At 42.5% G+C, this 21,474-nt stretch overlaps 1 protein-coding gene and 2 non-coding genes across 3 annotated transcripts in view; all 3 read right to left on the reverse strand.

Moving 5' to 3' along the window:
* The window catches only part of LOC133531352 (U5 small nuclear ribonucleoprotein 200 kDa helicase), a 73,671-nt gene that overhangs the window by 43,426 nt on the left and 8,771 nt on the right, over positions 1 to 21,474 (reverse strand). The window contains exons 7-17 of the mRNA XM_061869513.1: positions 21,201 to 21,341; positions 20,144 to 20,252; positions 19,496 to 19,626; positions 17,154 to 17,334; positions 16,004 to 16,137; positions 10,883 to 14,968; positions 10,036 to 10,180; positions 5,469 to 5,605; positions 4,790 to 4,911; positions 1,336 to 1,453; positions 296 to 393 (exon numbers count right to left, since the gene is read on the reverse strand). Of these exons, the coding sequence (XP_061725497.1) occupies positions 296 to 393; positions 1,336 to 1,453; positions 4,790 to 4,911; positions 5,469 to 5,605; positions 10,036 to 10,180; positions 10,883 to 14,968; positions 16,004 to 16,137; positions 17,154 to 17,334; positions 19,496 to 19,626; positions 20,144 to 20,252; positions 21,201 to 21,341 (5,402 nt within the window). The remainder of the gene's footprint in view (positions 1 to 295; positions 394 to 1,335; positions 1,454 to 4,789; positions 4,912 to 5,468; positions 5,606 to 10,035; positions 10,181 to 10,882; positions 14,969 to 16,003; positions 16,138 to 17,153; positions 17,335 to 19,495; positions 19,627 to 20,143; positions 20,253 to 21,200; positions 21,342 to 21,474) is intronic.
* Trnal-aag (transfer RNA leucine (anticodon AAG)) lies at positions 3,693 to 3,774 on the reverse strand. Its single transcript has one exon. It is a non-coding gene; the product is annotated as a tRNA-Leu (tRNA).
* Trnal-aag (transfer RNA leucine (anticodon AAG)) lies at positions 7,442 to 7,523 on the reverse strand. Its single transcript has one exon. It is a non-coding gene; the product is annotated as a tRNA-Leu (tRNA).

A 21,474-nucleotide genomic window follows, 5' to 3' on the forward strand; every position in this document is an offset into this window, starting at 1 on the left:
CATGTTTTATGTTATTTACACTTAGTCATGTTTTTTTAAGTTATGTATTTTACTTTTATCGTATTCCAAATGAAAAGTAGAGTGTTTAACTAGCACCCAAAAGAAAGGGATGAGTATAATTTTTCTGGTTCTTACTGATTGACAAGTCGTGTTTGGCAAACTATATATGCAATGTCTTTTTCACCACACCAGCTCATAACGGCGCTCTTGATTGTTCAAAAACTAATGAGAAAGATGGATTTTATCCACAAGAGTAGGAATAGTAGATTGTTAAAGCCAAGGAATGAAAGTTCACCTGAGGAATTGTCCAAGCGTATCCTTTTCCAAGCACATGTCTCGAATAGCCCGCGCCGTCTTACCGGTCTCTTTGCGGGAGTGCACGAAAACGAGGATCTGGAAAGAGGACATATATTCAAATAGTACATTGTGTATTAAGGGCGGTTAGCAAGAATTGCCCGAAGCCGAAGGCGAGGGCTTAAATAACACGAGTTCATAATTCTTGTACCGTGGCACACACAATGTTTTCCTCATATTTGTCATGAAAAAAAGTCAATTTTAAGCGAAATAATTCTTAAATACGGTGACATTACAAAAATTCGTCCGCCATATTTAACATTGTTGACAGGTTAGGCATCGAAGGCACAGATCCAAGCGGCCCCGATTGAAAATTTTGTAAAAATATTTTAAACTGCTATTAACCTCTTGAACGCCAGACAGCGAAGGAATTTACCGTGCCCCGGACGCAGGCGATCACGATCATTTAAACGAAATTGAACTTTACGGAGTCGCGCGTTAGTCCCTATTGCAATGGCGAAACTGTCGGCTGTAGCCGTCGTTGGCGTCCTTGGCAAGTATTTCAGATGTCGGCCATAGCCGACGGTGGCGGTCAAAAGGTTAAATACAGATCTCAAGCTCTGCTATTGTACGTAATTCCTGTATTTGTGCAGTAAAGTTTAAAATAAATAAATTCATTAAATATTTCTCAGCGCACCCGCATCCCGAAGTTAGAGGTCAAGTCCTCTTTCTAGCAGGCGACGGCCCAGCTTCGGAGGGAGGACTTACCCTCAGAGAACTAGCATCCCGAAGTCTTGACAACGAAAGGGACGAATAAATACCCGCTCAGCGCCGAGAACCTATCTTATTTACGGGACGCCAAAAAACCACTGGTAAATATCAAATGATATTTCGTACATAAGTTCCGAGAACTCATTAGTACGAGCCGGGGTTTGAACCCGCGACTTCCGGATTGCAAGTCGCACGCTCTTACCGCTAGAGCTTCCTTTTCTTCCTTAGTAATATTTAAAAAGAAACGAAGTATGGTCGATCGCGAGTTACCTGGTTCCTGCCGGCGTGTTCCATGGTCTTCTCGTAGACTATGTCGTTCATCACTTGGAACCGCTTCAGGGCTTTCTTCTCTGTCACACCGATGTACTGCTGCTCCAACGGCACAGGTCTAAAATTCAAAATTCAAAAAATTCAAAAATTTATTCTGCAAGTAGGCCTCAAAGGCTCTTTTACAAGTCAATACAACATTTATACTAACATCATATAGTGACATGAAAAATACATAACAACATTTATAAATACAACAGCCAATACCTGGGTAAACGTTACATTATAATAATCTTAAAATAAATAATTACTACAATACAATAGAGATGTATAGTCTCTATGGTTAAAAACACATTAAATCTGGAGATGTAAAAGGTCCCCAAAGTCAGAGTACTAATACTAATAAGATTTGGAGGTGTAAAGTCTCTCCAAGTGTCAAAATAAAATTTATACTAAATAAATAAACCGCGTCTGGACTGTTAAACTAGCAGTCTCATAAACTAATGCTACAGAATACATAACTAGTATGTACCAAGTCAAATATATTATACAGTATGACAGGGACGTATAGTCTCCACGGTTAATACATTAAGTTTGGAGATGTATAAGGTCCCCACTGTCTGATACAACAATACTGATTATTACTAGCCTTTTTAAATCGATCAAATTACATATACTTATAACATTTATTTATTTATATGAGCCTAGGCTCCCCATGTGTCCCATTGATCAAAAGGCCTGCCTCCTCCCTTTCCACGTATCCCCGGGATACTATCCCGGTCTTGACGTGTCTCCCACCAGTTCCTGTCGAAGGCGTAAATGGGCCCACTGATTATCAGTTCACCGGACGATATCGGACTGTCAGTGATTATCAGTTCGCCGGACGATATCGGACTGTCAGTGATTCGCAAAAGCTGACAACAGCGAATAACTGACAGGCCGATATCATCCGGCGAACTGGTAAGTGGGCCCCTTTACACCTCTTTTATTTGCGTCGGGGGTTAAATACAATATATGGAATCAAAGAGTGGATTTCTTTGGGCGAAATTTCAAGGCGTCAGTAAAAATGTTACTGTTTATTTGTTTATTAGTTAATTAGGATCACCAACAGAAGATACAATTCACATACTATAATTTACATACTAAAAGAGCAGATTTATAATTGATCCCCAACTTAAATTCAGAATAAGAGCTTTAATGTAAATTATCGAAAGGTGAAACTTATTTTTTTCTAAATTAAATTGAACGTGCATCATTGATTCAGAAAAAGCTAGTCGTAGCCGCGATTGCACCCGCGTGAGATTTGATCGATTATTCTTTTTTCTAAATTTAGCACCCTGATTATCATACACCGCACTCGAGCAGGCATTTTGCGGGCACGTCAGTTACTAACGTTTGCAAATAAATCAATAAATTTTCGAGTTGTCAGAATAAGGTATTTGTATCCTGGTATTTAATCATATTGACACGTGACGCTTGTTTTTTTTTTCGTAACTTACGTGCCCGCAAAATGGCTCCTCGAGTGCATTATACATGATTATAAAAAAAAAGCGTGGCCTATATCTACACCTTTTTTTTGAAGTGAAAACTTCTTTAGCGGCGCTGTGCACTCTTTGTGATGGGGAAATAATGTTAAACTCGCGACAGGTCACGTGACCGACAGATTAGAGAGATTGAAAATTCGTAAGACGGACACGTACAACAACACTATCGACAACGAATATCGACAGTCGAAAAATCGAATATCGTTAGTGTTCTGTGTCGACAGAGTAACATCCCTAGTGCGCAGAATGTTCAAGTCAATAAGCAAGATCAAGTGCGGGTAGTTCGAAAAACTCGCGCGGCTAGATGTTGATGTCAACTTTAGCCAGTCTTCTCCGAGACCACGGGGACAACGCCGTCCTCGAAACGTCGGTGGTAAATTTAAAATTTAATACGCGATTAAGTCTCGTTTGTGTTACTTATTGAGGAAGTTGATTTTTCTGAGATAAACTTTTTAATGTTAAATAACTGTAATAGTTCTGAAGTGTTACATTTTTAATGTAATATAAATTGTCATGTTTGTGTACGTTAGCGCAATAAATGAATATTGTATTTTAACACATAAATGATAGTACTTCTATACTGATAATTAAAGCAATTCGTGCAAAATTATTCCCTAAACATTCCAAAATATCAAAAATGCACAACGTTAATATTCATGTTTTCACTTCTGCCGGCACTCCCGGAATGCAACCCGTTGTATTTTTTTTATTAAAATCATTTTAGTATTTTAGCCGTAAAAGGCACAGAAAATACAAAGCTAATACAATATTTTCGAGAGCAAGATGTATCAAATAAAAAAATATACAAAAAGATCGTGGCAGCGGTGGGATTCGAACCCACGCCTCCGAAGAGACTGGTGCCTTAAACCAGCGCCTTAGACCGCTCGGCCACGCTACCGCTGACGTGGCAGACAAAATTAGCTGTCACCCGTTACAACATAGTTCAAGATTGAACGTGACGTAAAATTGAAGTTTACATTGTAATTCTAAATCAAAGATACATTGATTGAGTAAGATGTGTAAAATCTAAGACAATTTCGTGCTTCGAATTTGACAGGTAAACGAGATGGCGCTGTACAGCTCCATACATTTTGCGGTAGCTCTGATTGTCAAAATATGACGTTTGACAATTGAGTGACCGCAAAACATATGGCGCAGTACAGCGCCATCTGTTTTGGATGTCAAACTAAGGGGCACGTTTTTTTCTTAGACTTTACCTTTCTATTACAATCAATTCCCTTTGTTCTGAATTGATCTGCGCGTATGCATGTTCTATCCTTGACTGCATCGGCACTTACCAAGTTACCATCAGGTGAGATTGTGGTCAAATGCTTACCTTTCTCCAATAAAAAAAGCGGCCAAGTGCGAGTCGGACTCGCCCATGAAGGGTTCCGCATAATTTAAGACGTATTAAAAAAACTACTTACTAGATCTCGTTCAAACCAATTTTCGGTGGAAGTTTGCATGTACATCATATTTTTTTTTAAGTTTTAACATTCTGTTATTTTAGGAATTACAGGGGGAGGGGGAGGGACACACATTTTACCACTTTGGAAGTGTCTCTCGGCAAACTATTCAGTTAAAAAAAAAATTATATTAGAAACCTCAATATCATTTTTGAAGACCTATCCATAAATACCCCACACGTATGGGTTTGATAAAAAAAATTTTTTGTTTCAGTTCTAAGTATGGGGAACCCCCAAAATTTATTGTTTTTTTTTTCTATTTTTGTGTGAAAATCTTAATGCGGTCCATAGAATACATCTACTTACCAAGTTTGAACAGTATAGTTCTTATAGTTTCGGAAAAAAGTGGCTGCAACGTAAACGGACAGACGGCCGGACATGACGAATCCATAAGGGTTCCGTTTTTTGCCATTTGGCTACGGAACCCTAAAAAGGCAATATATTCACCTGAAAGAATTGTCGAAGTGGAACAACCCACAATCCTTCGATTCAGGATCGCGATCCACTCTGAGGAAATCGGCCACGTCCTCGGTGTTCGGCAAGGTGGCTGAGAGACCCACTAATCGGACCTAGAAAAATATAAATAAATAAATATTATAGGAAATTATTACACAATTTGACTAAGTCCCACAGTAAGCTCAATAAGGCTTGTGTTGAGGGTACTTAGACAACGATATATATATTATATAAATATTTATAAATACTTAAATACGTAGAAAACACCCATGACTTAGGAACAGATATCCATGCTCATCACACGAATAAATGCCCTTACCAGGATTTGAACCCGGGACCATCGGCTTCATATGCAGGGTCACTACCCACTAGGCCAGACCGGCCGTCAAACGACACACAAACATAAAACAAATACAAATATAAAACACATTTATTTATTATTTGTGATTCGTGCACCTTCTCTCTTTTATTTATTTATTATTAAATCAACACTAACTGGTAGCATAGAGAATTCGAAAAAGAGGCGGATTGACAAAGAAAACTTTGTAAGCACAGTAAATTTACTGCCATCTTTCGACACATGATTAAAAATTTCAGAACGCCATATTTGACTTTGATCTCATTCTTTCACTGATATGTGTTAAATTTGTTCAATATAAAAAAAAAATACCTCTTCCTGGGTCTGCTCGACCGTCCTCAAGGTCCTGGCGACCAGCGCCTCCAACACCGGTCCTCGCTCGTCATGAAGTAGATGAACTTCATCAATGATGATCAGCCGCACCAGATTCGTGAAGGATCGCTCGCCACCTGAAGAAAACTCGTGGTATTACGCATATGAGTTTGCAATGGGGATGGCCGATAATAGTAGTTTATGTGACTGTTACATAATGAAAGGCATTAAAATACGAGTGTAAGTTTATGAAACAAATGAAATGAGTTATCATGCCTATATCAATGCCAATTTATGTACAGTTACATACACTGCTTTATCTACATTAATATATATATAACAAAACAAAGTAATTTTATACTTAAAAACTAATTAAACGTCAAAATGGCGGAAATGCCAAGTTTTTCGCGCATGTCACGCATCCGTTGTTTTTTTTTATTCAGAGACAAACTTAGTAGAAGCGCTGGTGGCCTAGCGGTAAGAGCGTGCGACTTGCAATCCGGAGGTCGCGGGTTCAGACCCCGGCTCGTACCAATGAGTTTTTCGGAAATTATGTACGAAATGACATTTGATATTTAACAGTCGCTTTTCGGTGAAGGAAAACATCGTGAGGAAACCGGACCAATCCCAACAAGGCCTAGTTTACCCTCTAGGTTGGAAGGTCAGATGGCATTAGCTTTCGTAAAAATGAGTGCCGACGCCAAATCTTGGGATTAGTTGTCAAGCGGATCACAGGCTCCCATTAGCCGTCGCAAACGCGAGGAAGAAGAAAGAGACAAACTAAAGTCGGGGCCTACTGCCATATCGTTAGATGACATAACACGCTAACACATGCGAAATTTGTCAAAATTGTTTGCAATTGACACTTCATTTCGAATAAAACGTCATCTCGACTGAGGCCAAATATACAGTGTGGCCGTAGCCATTGGACAAATGTACACATGCATTAGGGTATTTAGAACCAGTGTACAAAGTATCATAACAACCGGTGTAGCGGTTTCGAAGAAATTAACAAATTACCATTTTTTACTTTGGAGCAGCCTGTATGTGTTAGTAGCTCCTAAGGTAATATCTTCAAAGAATAGTATGGAACCTTCTTCGACCTTTTTGATTATCTTTTTTATTTATGACACTAATGAGCTTCTGACTTTTGAAAAATGTCATCATTATCAAATATTTCGAACAAATTGCCAAAAACACTGCCAAAGATTAACACAGAGTGTTTTTTTTGTTGTCGATTATTGCAAATAACTTTAGATCGAAAAAAATATTTTTTTATCTTTTGTTCTAATTAAAAAATATTAACGTCAGAGCATTCCTGAGAAGTAACCCTACGTGGGATTTCAGGGTTTGTCCAATGGCCAAGGACACCCTGTATAAAAATTTGTTTCTCAGAGATATTCTAAATTTAAATGTAATTAAGCTATCGTTTATCGATAAAGTTAAAATTACGATGCACCCGATTGGTTTGTTAATATAGGTCGTTAGTTTATCGTTTCTGAAATTATAGGGCGGTTATGATATAGATGTAGATAAAAGTTAATTATTGTTTCCATACCATAGGAAAGAGAGATAAGATGAATCGTTCCTAAGCGTGTAGGAAGGCCATTTACAGCCAGATCGCGGTTACCTTCCAAATTGGGAGCCTGTGAACTGTAGGGGGCAGCACAGAAGCTCCCTTAGTATTTCTTGAGTCTACTTTCAATTAACGATTTGGGTAAAAATATCGTTATTTATGGAATGGGGAGTTAATTATAATGGAAAGTATACAACATATCCATTTAAAACCAAAATTTAACTTGATTATGGTAAAAAAAGAGAAAAAATCGTACTTAGAAAGTACAGTGCTCTAGAGCAGAAACATATCACTTTCTGCACACTTTTTACAACAACGAGTCACTTTCAGAGCATGACAAATAAAAAATACTATACCATTTGGCCATCAAAAAAATATAGACACTACAAAAAAATCGTGGCAGCGGTGGGATTCGAACCCACGCCTCCGAAGAGACTGGTGCCTTAAACCAGCGCCTTAGACCGCTCGGCCACGCTACCGTTGACGCGGAGGACGAAATTAGGTGTCGCTCGTTACGACAATGTAATTTTAAATTATAACATGCACTATTATTATTATTTTCGTACAAAACAATAATTTAGTTTACTATTATTTCAATGAATTTATCACGTTACATAACTATACTTTAATAATAAAAGAGTATAAGTGCAGTAATAATGCCAGTGCCACTATATATATCGTGTCATTCACGAAGACGCGTACCTTGACTCGCATTCTCATGTTATTAGAGGCTACATTTGACAAAGCTGCGCGTCATCGTGAATGACACGAACTATAATATGATTCGTTGTTCAAGCGTGCTTGGCTGACGACTGCTCTATTAAGAGCGATTCCTAGCTGAGCAACTTTTCAAATCTCGGATGTTTGAAGTTATGTTTCTGTCTGCGCTGCGGTGGGCGGAAGTGCGTGCGTGCGATAAAGACAACTGCAGCTCGGACTAAAATTCCCACGCAAAAAACAAAAAAATCGAGGTTTTGCTCTCGAGTGTTTGCTCTTCCAAAACGCAACCAATCATTATGAAATTTTGGAAACTGCAGAGGAAGAAATAATCTATGCCGCTGTTTTGGTTTATAATATATAGTACCTGGGCGACCGAGCTTTGCTCGGTTATAACTATTTATTGTAATATGGTGGTGATAATCTTAACTACATTTTTTTACTAAATTAAACTTGTCTAAAACAATAAAAATTAAAAAATTATATATAAACTTGAACGTATAAAAAAAACAAAAGTTAATCGCCGGGCGAGATTCGAACCCGTAACACTCGTTTAGCAGCCCGTTTACCCGCTGGACCAGACGGACAGTGGCCGGCAACACGAAATTAGCGACCATATTCTGCGTCGAAAGAAAAACGCATGAAAACTCGAAAACACGCGTTTTCCCAAACATAAGACTAATCTAGATAGATTGTATACCCCCAAAAACCCCCATATACCAAATTTCAGCGAAATCGTTAGAGCCGTTTCCGAGATCACAGAAATATATATATATATACAAGAATTGCTCGTTTAAAGGTATAAGATATATTTAATGCACCTTTTTTGTAGCCAATAGGGTATTTATTATATATACAAGAATTGCTCGTTTAAAGGTATAAGATATATTTAATGCAACTTTTTTGTAGCCAATAGGGTATTTATTATATATACAAGAATTGCTCGTTTAAAGGTATAAGATATATTTAATGCAACTTTTTTGTAGCCAATAGGGTATTTATTATATATACAAGAATTGCTCGTTTAAAGGTATAAGATATATTTAATGCAACTTTTTTGTAGCCAATAGGGTATTTGACTGTATTTAAAATAAATTATTTTACATCGTGCACGTGCACGAAAGAAAAGAAAGCACTACAACATTAATAGAGAAACGTAGACAGAAGTTATTTTTAGACACTATTTATATTTTATAATTCGTATAAAACTATAAAGAGTAGGTAGCTTGACCGTGACGTCGTTTGCTAGTGTTTCATATAAATTCCATAGTGACAAATTGTTTAGAGAGTTCGGAAAAAGAAACTGATTTGACTATTAGTCAAATACCCTATTCAATTAAGCCGTTTTTGCTATTCTCGAGGCGCTGTTAGTTTTTTCAAAATAAAATAATCCAAAAAAGCAAATCCAAAAAAAACAAATAGCAATATTGCTATATTGATGATATTGATATTATTTGAAAAAATCATTGCTCTATGCTTCAAAATTAAATCAACCTTATCGACAACTGAAAATGTGGTAACTTTTAGTTGACAACTTCACAATTGTTGACATGACAGAAAGTGTTAAACATCTTGTCACTTAAATGCACATGATGATATTGATTATTTTTAGATAAAATTTGATTTTATAATTTATTTATTTTGTTCGGTAAATGAAAATCGGACAAGTGTGAGACGGACTCGCCCACCGAGGGCTCCGTACTTTTTAGTATTTGTTGTTATAGCGGCAACAGAAATACATCATCTGTGAAAATTTTAACTGTCTAGCTATCACGGTTCATAAGATACAGCCTGGTGACAGTCGGACAGACAGCGGAGTGTTAGTAAGTTGTCTTAATTTCTATTTAAAGTTTATTGTTTGAGCGTAAAGTACCATCTCATCAACTATCGGTAGCTAATTAATAGAATTCGGCGTTACTTTGCGGAAATCCATGCTAATTAAAGCAAGAAAAATATTACTTTGCTAATCCGCGAGAAAATAACGTGTTAGTCAATCAGTGCTGACCCGTTATACTCACTTGCGTATTTTTACATGCAGTTAATGTTAACCACCAAAAGTACAAAGCTCGACACGTGTTTCGCCTCTACGAGGCATCCTCAGGAGATGCTGGAGATGTTGACGGTCTGACACCAGACAACTGAAACTGACTACTGAGTGTTTCAGTTGTCGGGTGTTTTTTTTTTTCTTGCTTTAATTATCGGTAGCTAATTTGTTAGCATCTTATATTAAAACATGAATGATATGCGTTGACTCAGGTAGAAATCAAAACTAACCTTTTCTAGTAATGATGTCCCACTTCTCCGGCGTGCAGACGATAAGCTGAGTGGCTTCGATCTGTTCCCTGGTCAGCTGGTGATCTCCGGTTAACTCTGATACCTTCATGTTGTAAGCCGCTAGACGCTTACTGAAGTTACCCACCTGTAAGGAAGTACTGAGTGTAATAATATCATCAGAAAATATCAATGTATATAGAACATTACTATATGGGCCGGGAAACGAAGGGTTGCAAGCTAAAGCTAAAAGAATAAGGGGTCATCCATTAATTACGTCACATGAATTTCTAGGTTTTTTGACCCCTCCCCCCCTACTTGTGATGGTATGACATGACATTTTTGGCAATTTTGTTTTCAAATAAATTGGCAAATCGAATTAGGTATTAGTAAAAATTTATCAAAATATTTTTGATTAAAAAAAAATGAGTAATTGTAACCCAAAACTTTAGTTTTTTTTAATACCACGTCGGTGGCAAACAAGCATACGGCCCGCCTGATGGTAAGCAGTCACCGTAGCCTATGGACGCCCGCAACACCAGAGGTATTACATTACATTTGCATTACATGCGCGTTGCCGACCCTTTAAAAACCTGTGTTTTAGTGTTGGCGCGCCGCTAATAATGGCGTAAGCGCCGACCTGAAAGGTACCTTTGATTTGGATTGTCACATTTGTTCACGTCAGTATAGTATAATTGTGACTCACCATCTCCTGCACTAGAGAGCGCATGGGCGCCACGTAGATCATCTTGAAGTCGGCCGCGTTGACGGTGCCGTCGTCGTTGACGTGCTTGCCGACCTCGCGCAGGATGCACAGCAGCGCCACGTTGGTCTTGTGAGAGTGACTCACCATCTCCTGCACTAGAGAGCGCATGGGCGCCACGTAGATCATCTTGAAGTCGGCCGCGTTGACGGTGCCGTCGTCGTTGACGTGCTTGCCGACCTCGCGCAGGATGCACAGCAGCGCCACGTTGGTCTTGTGAGAGTGACTCACCATCTCCTGCACTAGAGAGCGCATGGGCGCCACGTAGATCATCTTGAAGTCGGCCGCGTTGACGGTGCCGTCGTCGTTGGCGTGCTTGCCGACCTCGCGCAGGATGCACAGCAGCGCCACGTTGGTCTTGTGAGAGTGACTCACCATCTCCTGCACTAGAGAGCGCATGGGCGCCACGTAGATCATCTTGAAGTCGGCCGCGTTGACGGTGCCGTCGTCGTTGGCGTGCTTGCCGACCTCGCGCAGGATGCACAGCAGCGCCACGTTGGTCTTGTGAGAGTGACTCACCATCTCCTGCACTAGAGAGCGCATGGGCGCCACGTAGATCATCTTGAAGTCGGCCGCGTTGACGGTGCCGTCGTCGTTGACGTGCTTGCCGACCTCGCGCAGGATGCACAGCAGCGCCACGTTGGTCTTGTGAGAGTGACTCACCATCTCCTGCACTAGAGAGCGCATGGGCGCCACGTAGATCATCTTGAAGTCGGCCGCGTTGACGGTGCCGTCGTCGTTGACGTGCTTGCCGACCTCGCGCAGGATGCACAGCAGCGCCACGTTGGTCTTGTGAGAGTGACTCACCATCTCCTGCACTAGAGAGCGCATGGGCGCCACGTAGATCATCTTGAAGTCGGCCGCGTTGACGGTGCCGTCGTCGTTGACGTGCTTGCCGACCTCGCGCAGGATGCACAGCAGCGCCACGTTGGTCTTGTGAGAGTGACTCACCATCTCCTGCACTAGAGAGCGCATGGGCGCCACGTAGATCATCTTGAAGTCGGCCGCGTTGACGGTGCCGTCGTCGTTGACGTGCTTGCCGACCTCGCGCAGGATGCACAGCAGCGCCACGTTGGTCTTGTGAGAGTGACTCACCATCTCCTGCACTAGAGAGCGCATGGGCGCCACGTAGATCATCTTGAAGTCGGCCGCGTTGACGGTGCCGTCGTCGTTGACGTGCTTGCCGACCTCGCGCAGGATGCACAGCAGCGCCACGTTGGTCTTGTGAGAGTGACTCACCATCTCCTGCACTAGAGAGCGCATGGGCGCCACGTAGATCATCTTGAAGTCGGCCGCGTTGACGGTGCCGTCGTCGTTGACGTGCTTGCCGACCTCGCGCAGGATGCACAGCAGCGCCACGTTGGTCTTGTGAGAGTGACTCACCATCTCCTGCACTAGAGAGCGCATGGGCGCCACGTAGATCATCTTGAAGTCGGCCGCGTTGACGGTGCCGTCGTCGTTGACGTGCTTGCCGACCTCGCGCAGGATGCACAGCAGCGCCACGTTGGTCTTGTGAGAGTGACTCACCATCTCCTGCACTAGAGAGCGCATGGGCGCCACGTAGATCATCTTGAAGTCGGCCGCGTTGACGGTGCCGTCGTCGTTGACGTGCTTGCCGACCTCGCGCAGGATGCACAGCAGCGCCACGTTGGTCTTGTGAGAGTGACTCACCATCTCCTGCACTAGAGAGCGCATGGGCGCCACGTAGATCATCTTGAAGTCGGCCGCGTTGACGGTGCCGTCGTCGTTGACGTGCTTGCCGACCTCGCGCAGGATGCACAGCAGCGCCACGTTGGTCTTGTGAGAGTGACTCACCATCTCCTGCACTAGAGAGCGCATGGGCGCCACGTAGATCATCTTGAAGTCGGCCGCGTTGACGGTGCCGTCGTCGTTGACGTGCTTGCCGACCTCGCGCAGGATGCACAGCAGCGCCACGTTGGTCTTGTGAGAGTGACTCACCATCTCCTGCACTAGAGAGCGCATGGGCGCCACGTAGATCATCTTGAAGTCGGCCGCGTTGACGGTGCCGTCGTCGTTGACGTGCTTGCCGACCTCGCGCAGGATGCACAGCAGCGCCACGTTGGTCTTGTGAGAGTGACTCACCATCTCCTGCACTAGAGAGCGCATGGGCGCCACGTAGATCATCTTGAAGTCGGCCGCGTTGACGGTGCCGTCGTCGTTGACGTGCTTGCCGACCTCGCGCAGGATGCACAGCAGCGCCACGTTGGTCTTGTGAGAGTGACTCACCATCTCCTGCACTAGAGAGCGCATGGGCGCCACGTAGATCATCTTGAAGTCGGCCGCGTTGACGGTGCCGTCGTCGTTGACGTGCTTGCCGACCTCGCGCAGGATGCACAGCAGCGCCACGTTGGTCTTGTGAGAGTGACTCACCATCTCCTGCACTAGAGAGCGCATGGGCGCCACGTAGATCATCTTGAAGTCGGCCGCGTTGACGGTGCCGTCGTCGTTGACGTGCTTGCCGACCTCGCGCAGGATGCACAGCAGCGCCACGTTGGTCTTGTGAGAGTGACTCACCATCTCCTGCACTAGAGAGCGCATGGGCGCCACGTAGATCATCTTGAAGTCGGCCGCGTTGACGGTGCCGTCGTCGTTGACGTGCTTGCCGACCTCGCGCAGGATGCACAGCAGCGCCACGTTGGTCTTGTGAGAGTGACTCACCATCTCCTGCACTAGAGAGCGCATGGGCGCCACGTAGATCATCTTGAAGTCGGCCGCGTTGACGGTGCCGTCGTCGTTGACGTGCTTGCCGACCTCGCGCAGGATGCACAGCAGCGCCACGTTGGTCTTGTGAGAGTGACTCACCATCTCCTGCACTAGAGAGCGCATGGGCGCCACGTAGATCATCTTGAAGTCGGCCGCGTTGACGGTGCCGTCGTCGTTGACGTGCTTGCCGACCTCGCGCAGGATGCACAGCAGCGCCACGTTGGTCTTGTGAGAGTGACTCACCATCTCCTGCACTAGAGAGCGCATGGGCGCCACGTAGATCATCTTGAAGTCGGCCGCGTTGACGGTGCCGTCGTCGTTGACGTGCTTGCCGACCTCGCGCAGGATGCACAGCAGCGCCACGTTGGTCTTGTGAGAGTGACTCACCATCTCCTGCACTAGAGAGCGCATGGGCGCCACGTAGATCATCTTGAAGTCGGCCGCGTTGACGGTGCCGTCGTCGTTGACGTGCTTGCCGACCTCGCGCAGGATGCACAGCAGCGCCACGTTGGTCTTGTGAGAGTGACTCACCATCTCCTGCACTAGAGAGCGCATGGGCGCCACGTAGATCATCTTGAAGTCGGCCGCGTTGACGGTGCCGTCGTCGTTGACGTGCTTGCCGACCTCGCGCAGGATGCACAGCAGCGCCACGTTGGTCTTGTGAGAGTGACTCACCATCTCCTGCACTAGAGAGCGCATGGGCGCCACGTAGATCATCTTGAAGTCGGCCGCGTTGACGGTGCCGTCGTCGTTGACGTGCTTGCCGACCTCGCGCAGGATGCACAGCAGCGCCACGTTGGTCTTGTGAGAGTGACTCACCATCTCCTGCACTAGAGAGCGCATGGGCGCCACGTAGATCATCTTGAAGTCGGCCGCGTTGACGGTGCCGTCGTCGTTGACGTGCTTGCCGACCTCGCGCAGGATGCACAGCAGCGCCACGTTGGTCTTGTGAGAGTGACTCACCATCTCCTGCACTAGAGAGCGCATGGGCGCCACGTAGATCATCTTGAAGTCGGCCGCGTTGACGGTGCCGTCGTCGTTGGCGTGCTTGCCGACCTCGCGCAGGATGCACAGCAGCGCCACGTTGGTCTTGTGAGAGTGACTCACCATCTCCTGCACTAGAGAGCGCATGGGCGCCACGTAGATCATCTTGAAGTCGGCCGCGTTGACGGTGCCGTCGTCGTTGACGTGCTTGCCGACCTCGCGCAGGATGCACAGCAGCGCCACGTTGGTCTTGTGAGAGTGACTCACCATCTCCTGCACTAGAGAGCGCATGGGCGCCACGTAGATCATCTTGAAGTCGGCCGCGTTGACGGTGCCGTCGTCGTTGACGTGCTTGCCGACCTCGCGCAGGATGCACAGCAGCGCCACGTTGGTCTTGCCGGCGCCCGTCGGCGCGCACACGAGCAGGTTCACGTTGGAGTTCAGCGCTTTGTCGGATATACGGCTCTGTACAAATAAAAAAATAGTTTTTTGTACAACAAGAGAGCAAAGTTTGATATTTCTTCGAGTGCTTATTTTGAGTCACGTTCAAGCGAAAGATTCTATAGAATCAAATTTAGAATCTTGAACGTAGTAAGGGACTCAAAAGCTTACGAAATGTAAATAACTTTGATCTCGTGTAGTACACAAGACTTTTCACATTTGATATTCGAATATAAAGGTCACTTGAATGTCATTTTATCTCACTCGGTCTCGGAACAAAAATAAATCTTAATTTAGGTAAACAAAGCAAAAGTATTCGTGGCCCGGCCGGTCGGCGACACCTTCTCGTAACTCATGAGGCCCTGGTACTTGCTACTTGCTAAATTAAATGTTTGGACAGTTTTTTCTCGATTTTGGCCACCGTAGCCTACGGATACTAACAAGCATCGCTAAGCGGTCTTCGTAGTCTATGGGTGTTGCTATATTACGGGTGTCACATGCGTGTTTCTGACTTATGGAATAATTGTTTTTACTATGCAACCAAATACATATTTTGTAAGTAGTAGTTGGCAGCAATGCACTTAGTTTAAAACTGTATTAGTTTTGATTTTGTTAGGTTGGTAGCCATTAATCGCAGTAACGTTATAGCGATTTAAAGCACAAGTGCTGTTATGAGGAATATACAATATAGATTTTTCTTGAAACCTTGAAATGTATGGTTTTAATGCATAAATGACAGATAACAGTAGAGGAGTAGGAAATAGTACATTACGATACAAGTGCGAAAAATAGGAAATTCGAAACGAGTGGCGATAAATTAAAACACGACCGAAGGGAGTGTCTTAAATCGACACGAGTTGCGAATTATCTATTCGCACATGTATCGTACAACGTTTTACAGTACATATGGCCCTTTAAATGTTCGACACAGTAACGTAATATGCTAATTTTCGCACTAGTGCGCTAAAGTAGCACCATATGTACTGTAAATACTATAAAACATCTTGATTAGCCTCAAATGCCTTAATGGCACAAAACATTACCAAAATACTGACTCACCTGTATTCTATTTAAGGTTTTGAACCCCTCAAACGCTGGTTGCACATATTTAGGGAGACTCTCGACCGGCAACAGAGTCTCCCCTTTATCGAAAGCTTTCGGCTTCAGGGCTGGCACGTGAACTTCTTCGTAACCTGGTGAAAATACAAAAATGTTTATTAAACTTTAAATAAATAAATAAAATAAATATTATAGGGACATTCTTACACAAATTGACTAAGTCCCACGGTAAGCTCAAGAAGGCTTGTGTTGTGGGTACTCAGACAACAATATATATAATATACAAATACTTAAATACTTACTTTTTTTTTTAATACACAGAACACCCATGACTCAGAAACAAATATCTATGCTCATCACAAAAATAAATGCCCTTACCGGGATTCGAACCCAGGACCATCGGCTTCAAAGGCAAGGTCCCCATTAGGCTGGACCGCTCGTCAAATGAAAGAAGATATTTAAAAGTGGAATGGATGAGGTCTTGGTGGCTCAGTTGGCAGAGCGCTGGAGTATCGATCTAGAGGCCGTGAGTTGCAAGTCTCTCCCAAGGCAGTAATTTTTCCACTTTTAAATTTATTCTAACCTAAATAGAATCGTTCACAGAGGTTTCTGCTTGTTAATTTTTTTTTTATGAAAGATTTCTTTTAATAGTACGTCGGTGGCAAACAAGCATACGGTACGCTTGCAACTTCAGAGGAGTTACATGCGCGTTGCCGACCCTAAAATGTATTTAAAAAATCTGAACAAAAAAGTTACATTGAGATTTTACATTAAGCGGGTGCCCCGTAGAAAAATATAAATTCGACAAAATAAGGTCCCTAGTGTGTATATATTATGTATCTATTACATTTTCTCTGCTTCATGAATGACCCAGGAGGTAGCTGAAAGCTCTTATTGGCCATGAAGTGAGCTCCAGCGGCGAACATCAGCTCTTCTGCCTGTTACCAACCGGATCACTGCCTTGTCATGTGGCTATGATGATACATTACAGTTTACCTTTCCTCTGCTTCCTGAATGACGCAAGAGGTAGCTGATACATCTTACTGGTCATCTAGTGAGCTCCAGCGGCGAGCACCAGCCCTTCAATTTGCAAAATCTGCCTGATATCAATCTGACAACTGTCATGGCTATGATGATATACATAATTTACCTTTTCTCTGTTTCCTGAATGACCCAGGTGGTAGCTGACACCTCTTATTGGCCATGAAGTGGGCTCCAGCGGCGAACACCAGCTCTTCTAGTTGCAGCATCTGCCTGTTGCCGGCGGCTTGGCCGCTGCCTGCTGCTTCTGCTTTATGGCGCTTGCGGGGCGCTTCCGATTGTTGGGCGCTCTGTAATAAATACAAAATTTAGTTAAATGGATAGAAAATGAGCCTGCATCATAAAAAAGTATAATTTAAAAAAATATATTGTGATTATAAAAAAAATACATGGCTCCGAAGTATCAAAAAAATATTTTTTTTTTGCCTTCCAAAAACAGAATAGAATATGGTACCATTCGATTCCTTACAATTTATTGAAAAATAAATTGTATGACAACTATACGCATAAACGCAATATTTCAGGGGCAAAATGGCAATTTCCTTGATCTTCCATACATTTAGGACAGAGTTGTGTAATGTGACGTCACATTACATTATCATTTCGTTAGAGGCGTTTCGATCGTCGAGTGCGAGCGTCAGACTTTAACTCTCATTTCTGACCTTTGTGTTACTTAAATGCCATGAGTCCTATATAGACATTTGATCCTCAGGAAAATCAAGATAGATTAACATTATTTACAAAAAACTGTCAAGTAGCCAATTATTATATGCTTAAGACAACCGGTCTGGCCTAGTGGGTAGTGACCCTGCCTATGAAACCGATGGTCCCGGGTTCAAATCCTGGTAAGGACATTTATTGAGGCTGAGTCATAGGTGTTTTCTATGTATTTAAGTATTTATATATTATATCGTTGTCTAAGTACCCTCAACACAAGCCTTATTGAGCTTACTGTGGGACTTGGTCAATTTGTGTAATAATGTCCTATAATATTTATTTATTTATTTAATCTGCATGGCAGAGGAACAAGCAAAATAGTTATTTTTGTTTTTATAATATTAGAATATAAATGATATGGATGAACAAGGATGGTGGGACTCGTTGTTCAAAGGGTTAGGACGAAAGTGGAGGACCGGCGCGAAACCGCCTTTTCATACAAACGTAGTCCTCATTTTCCTCTCCGGATATTAACATTATTAGCCGGGTCCACACAGAGCGAGCATACGCGCGAGGCAATTTCCTCACGCACAAACCGGCCAGTGTAGATGTGCCTCGCCCGAGGCGGCGCGTGCGTTTTCCTCGCCCGAGCGCGCCGCCTTTGATAATATTTTGACACAATTTGTTGCATATTATTCATATTAACCACAGCTATGGACTACGTAGGGGACATTTTAATTTTGTAATTATTAGGTCATTACCTATGAAATCGGCGTTTTGTATGGAGAACTTTAACGAAATTCGATTTTTCATACAATGAAATTTGCGGATTATTTTGTGATGGCATTTTCAAACCAAACAAATTTTTGCCAGTAATCTGAGACATTTTTAAGGCACATTTTCTATCTCATAATTTTTTTAAATCTGTCCCGTCAGAAAAATATAAGTGTTTTAAATACTCAAAAGAGCTGTTTTCAGGACGGTATTCTGAATACATAAAACAATAAAAGTAGCAAATAATTGTATGTAAAATCGTTGTTATGTAGCGCACAAATGAAATGAAAAAATACTTCGAAGTCACTATTAAAATAAATAAACTATGACATGACTAATACTTATGAACAAAAACGCCAATTTCATAGGTAATGACCCAATATTATAAGAATTAGGAGCATTTAATTTTTTTTTATGCAGACTGTTTTTCGCTAATCATGACAACAATCAAATAAATCTAAAACAGTCAAAGGTAGGGGCATAGCTATTGTTAATATACATCAAATTATATAAATAATTTTCCATAATGTCAATATCCAGCAAGGAAAGTGACTCAATATTCGCTAAAAAACTTAAATGTTTACTTCTAGACCGAGCATGTTATTCTGTCGATGATTTTATGAAAGAGATAATTTAAAAAAACTGTGATAACTATTGCACAATTATTATTAAATTTCAGGTATAGGTAAAAAACTTAAGTAAGTCACCTGTTATATGTAGTTGTGACGTGTTCAAATAGACATTTGTTTTGTTTGTGTGTGTCTTTTAAACATGTATTGTCTATTCGAACACGTCACAACTACATACAACAGGTGACTTACTTAAGTTTTTTACCTATACCGTAAACTTTCACCTGTTAATTTTTATCTAGAATTATGTATAACTAGCATAATTTCAAATGTACCTGTGTGACCTGTAAAACTTTTTTTACCAACAAAAAAACTGATCTGAACTGGGACCACGTTTGTATGGAGAAATAGCCGTCTTCTTTCCTCTTAATAAGTTGACTCAATACGTTACCTCATCATCTCCTTTCCCCGTTTCCAGCTGAGCCAATATCTTCATAAGATGCGGCTGCCGGCTCATTTCATCGCGGAGTGCTTGCCTTTCGCTCTCGGACTGAGCGGAGGCGAGCTTCGTGCAGTACAACACTGTAATTAAAATAATGTCATGATTTACAGATAGCATTACAGATAGATTACAGATCTGACAAAGTATCAAACGGGAGGCGATTTTTTTTTACGTGTTTCGGTGGCTGCCATTCCTCAACCCACCAACGGAGCGGCAGCTGACGCCCACGAGGGTTCATCATACATAGCCGTTAACCACTATACGAGTTACCCGGGAGGCGATTGGCCATGGATATCTGTTCCTGTCTCGCGGTCTGTTTTTTTTAAATGGAGGATAGGCAGGCGTTTGACCACGATCACACCTGATGGTAAGTGATGATGCGGTTTACGGTGGAGCACGCTAACTATGAGATACGATATAATATCGATGCGAAAGAAGTGCCAAAAATATGTATACACGACTTCATTGCCCATATAATAAGGCAGTGTATACATATTTTTGGCACTTTTTTCGTATCGATATTTTCAGACGTGACTGTACTCATGATGATTGGTTTCTGATTAACTAAAAAAAAATCTGAAAGGCACTTCGACTCACCGGTGTATCTGTACTTGGTCAGTATCTTGACGAACTCGAAGCAGTCGTAGCCGAGCATCAACACTAGTCTATTTTCCAAATCCCTGTCGTCAGCAGCGTCATCTAGCGCCTGAAACCAAAACAATATAGCTGAGGAACCGGCGATGCTAAATGTGTACTTACTCGAGCGTCGTACATAGATAAAGCCCGACCAGAAATATATGATCATTGTCAGGAGGGCGCTGTTATATGTATTCGGTGACAGTTCAGTTCAGTATGAAAAATTTAGTTCCAATGAAATTGGCGCGTGATCATATATTACTAGTCAAGCTTTACGACACTCGTAACTAGAATAGATTACTATAGACAAAGAGAATTTGAAATAGAGGTGGATTGTCAAAGAAAATATTGTAGCCACAGTAAATTTACTGCCATCTTAAACATGATTAAAACTTTTAGAAAGCCATTTGACTTTGATCCTTATTCTTTCACTGATATGTGTTATTTTTGATAAATATAAAAAGTGGCGCCATCTAATAGATCAAAGCCCAAAGGTATGGCGGCATCGTTTTGAGCGATGGCGCAAAAACCTTTGGCCTACGCCCGGTAAGATGGCGCCACTTTTTGATATTTAACAAATTTAACACATATCAGTGAAAGAGTAAGGATCAAAGTCAAATGGTGTTCTTAAAGTTTTAATCATTTGTTGAAAGATGGCAGTAAATTTACTGTCTAAAAAAAATTCTTTGACAATCCACCTCTATTTCAAATTCTCTTTTTTTTTTCTTTTTTTTTTTTATACCACGACGGTGGCAAGCAAGCATACGGCCCGCCTGATGGTAAGCAGTCACCGTAGCCTATGGACGCCTGCAACTACAGAGGTGTTACATGCGCGTTGCCGACCCTAAATGCGCGTTGCCGACCCTAAATGCTAAAAAAATCTCTTTGCTATAAATAACTGCAACACTTATGCTACCCTTCAGATTTTTTTTATACTACGTCGGTGGCAAACATACGGCCCGCCTGGTGGTAAGCAGTCTCCGTAGCCTATGGACGCCTGCAATTATTCATATCCCACCTTAAGTACTTCGCTGGACTTGGCCTGCGACAGCATAGCATCAGGGAAATGCCTGGAGAGCCGTCTCTGTAGCCAATAGGCGTCGATATCCATTGGATGGATGACTGTATCGCGTCGTTTGTGGGACTGCTCCTCTGAAAGCTAAAACATACAGGATTAAACTCCTAATGCTCAAAACAGGTTATTTTTATAATATAATACCAACGTTGTATCTGTGTTTAAGTATAGGGAGCGTGCATGAACTGTAGGAGGCAGCACAGGAGCCGTCAGATTT

The sequence above is a fragment of the Cydia pomonella genome, chromosome 25 (genome assembly GCF_033807575.1).
Source record: "Cydia pomonella isolate Wapato2018A chromosome 25, ilCydPomo1, whole genome shotgun sequence".
Lineage (NCBI taxonomy): Eukaryota > Metazoa > Arthropoda > Insecta > Lepidoptera > Tortricidae > Cydia > Cydia pomonella.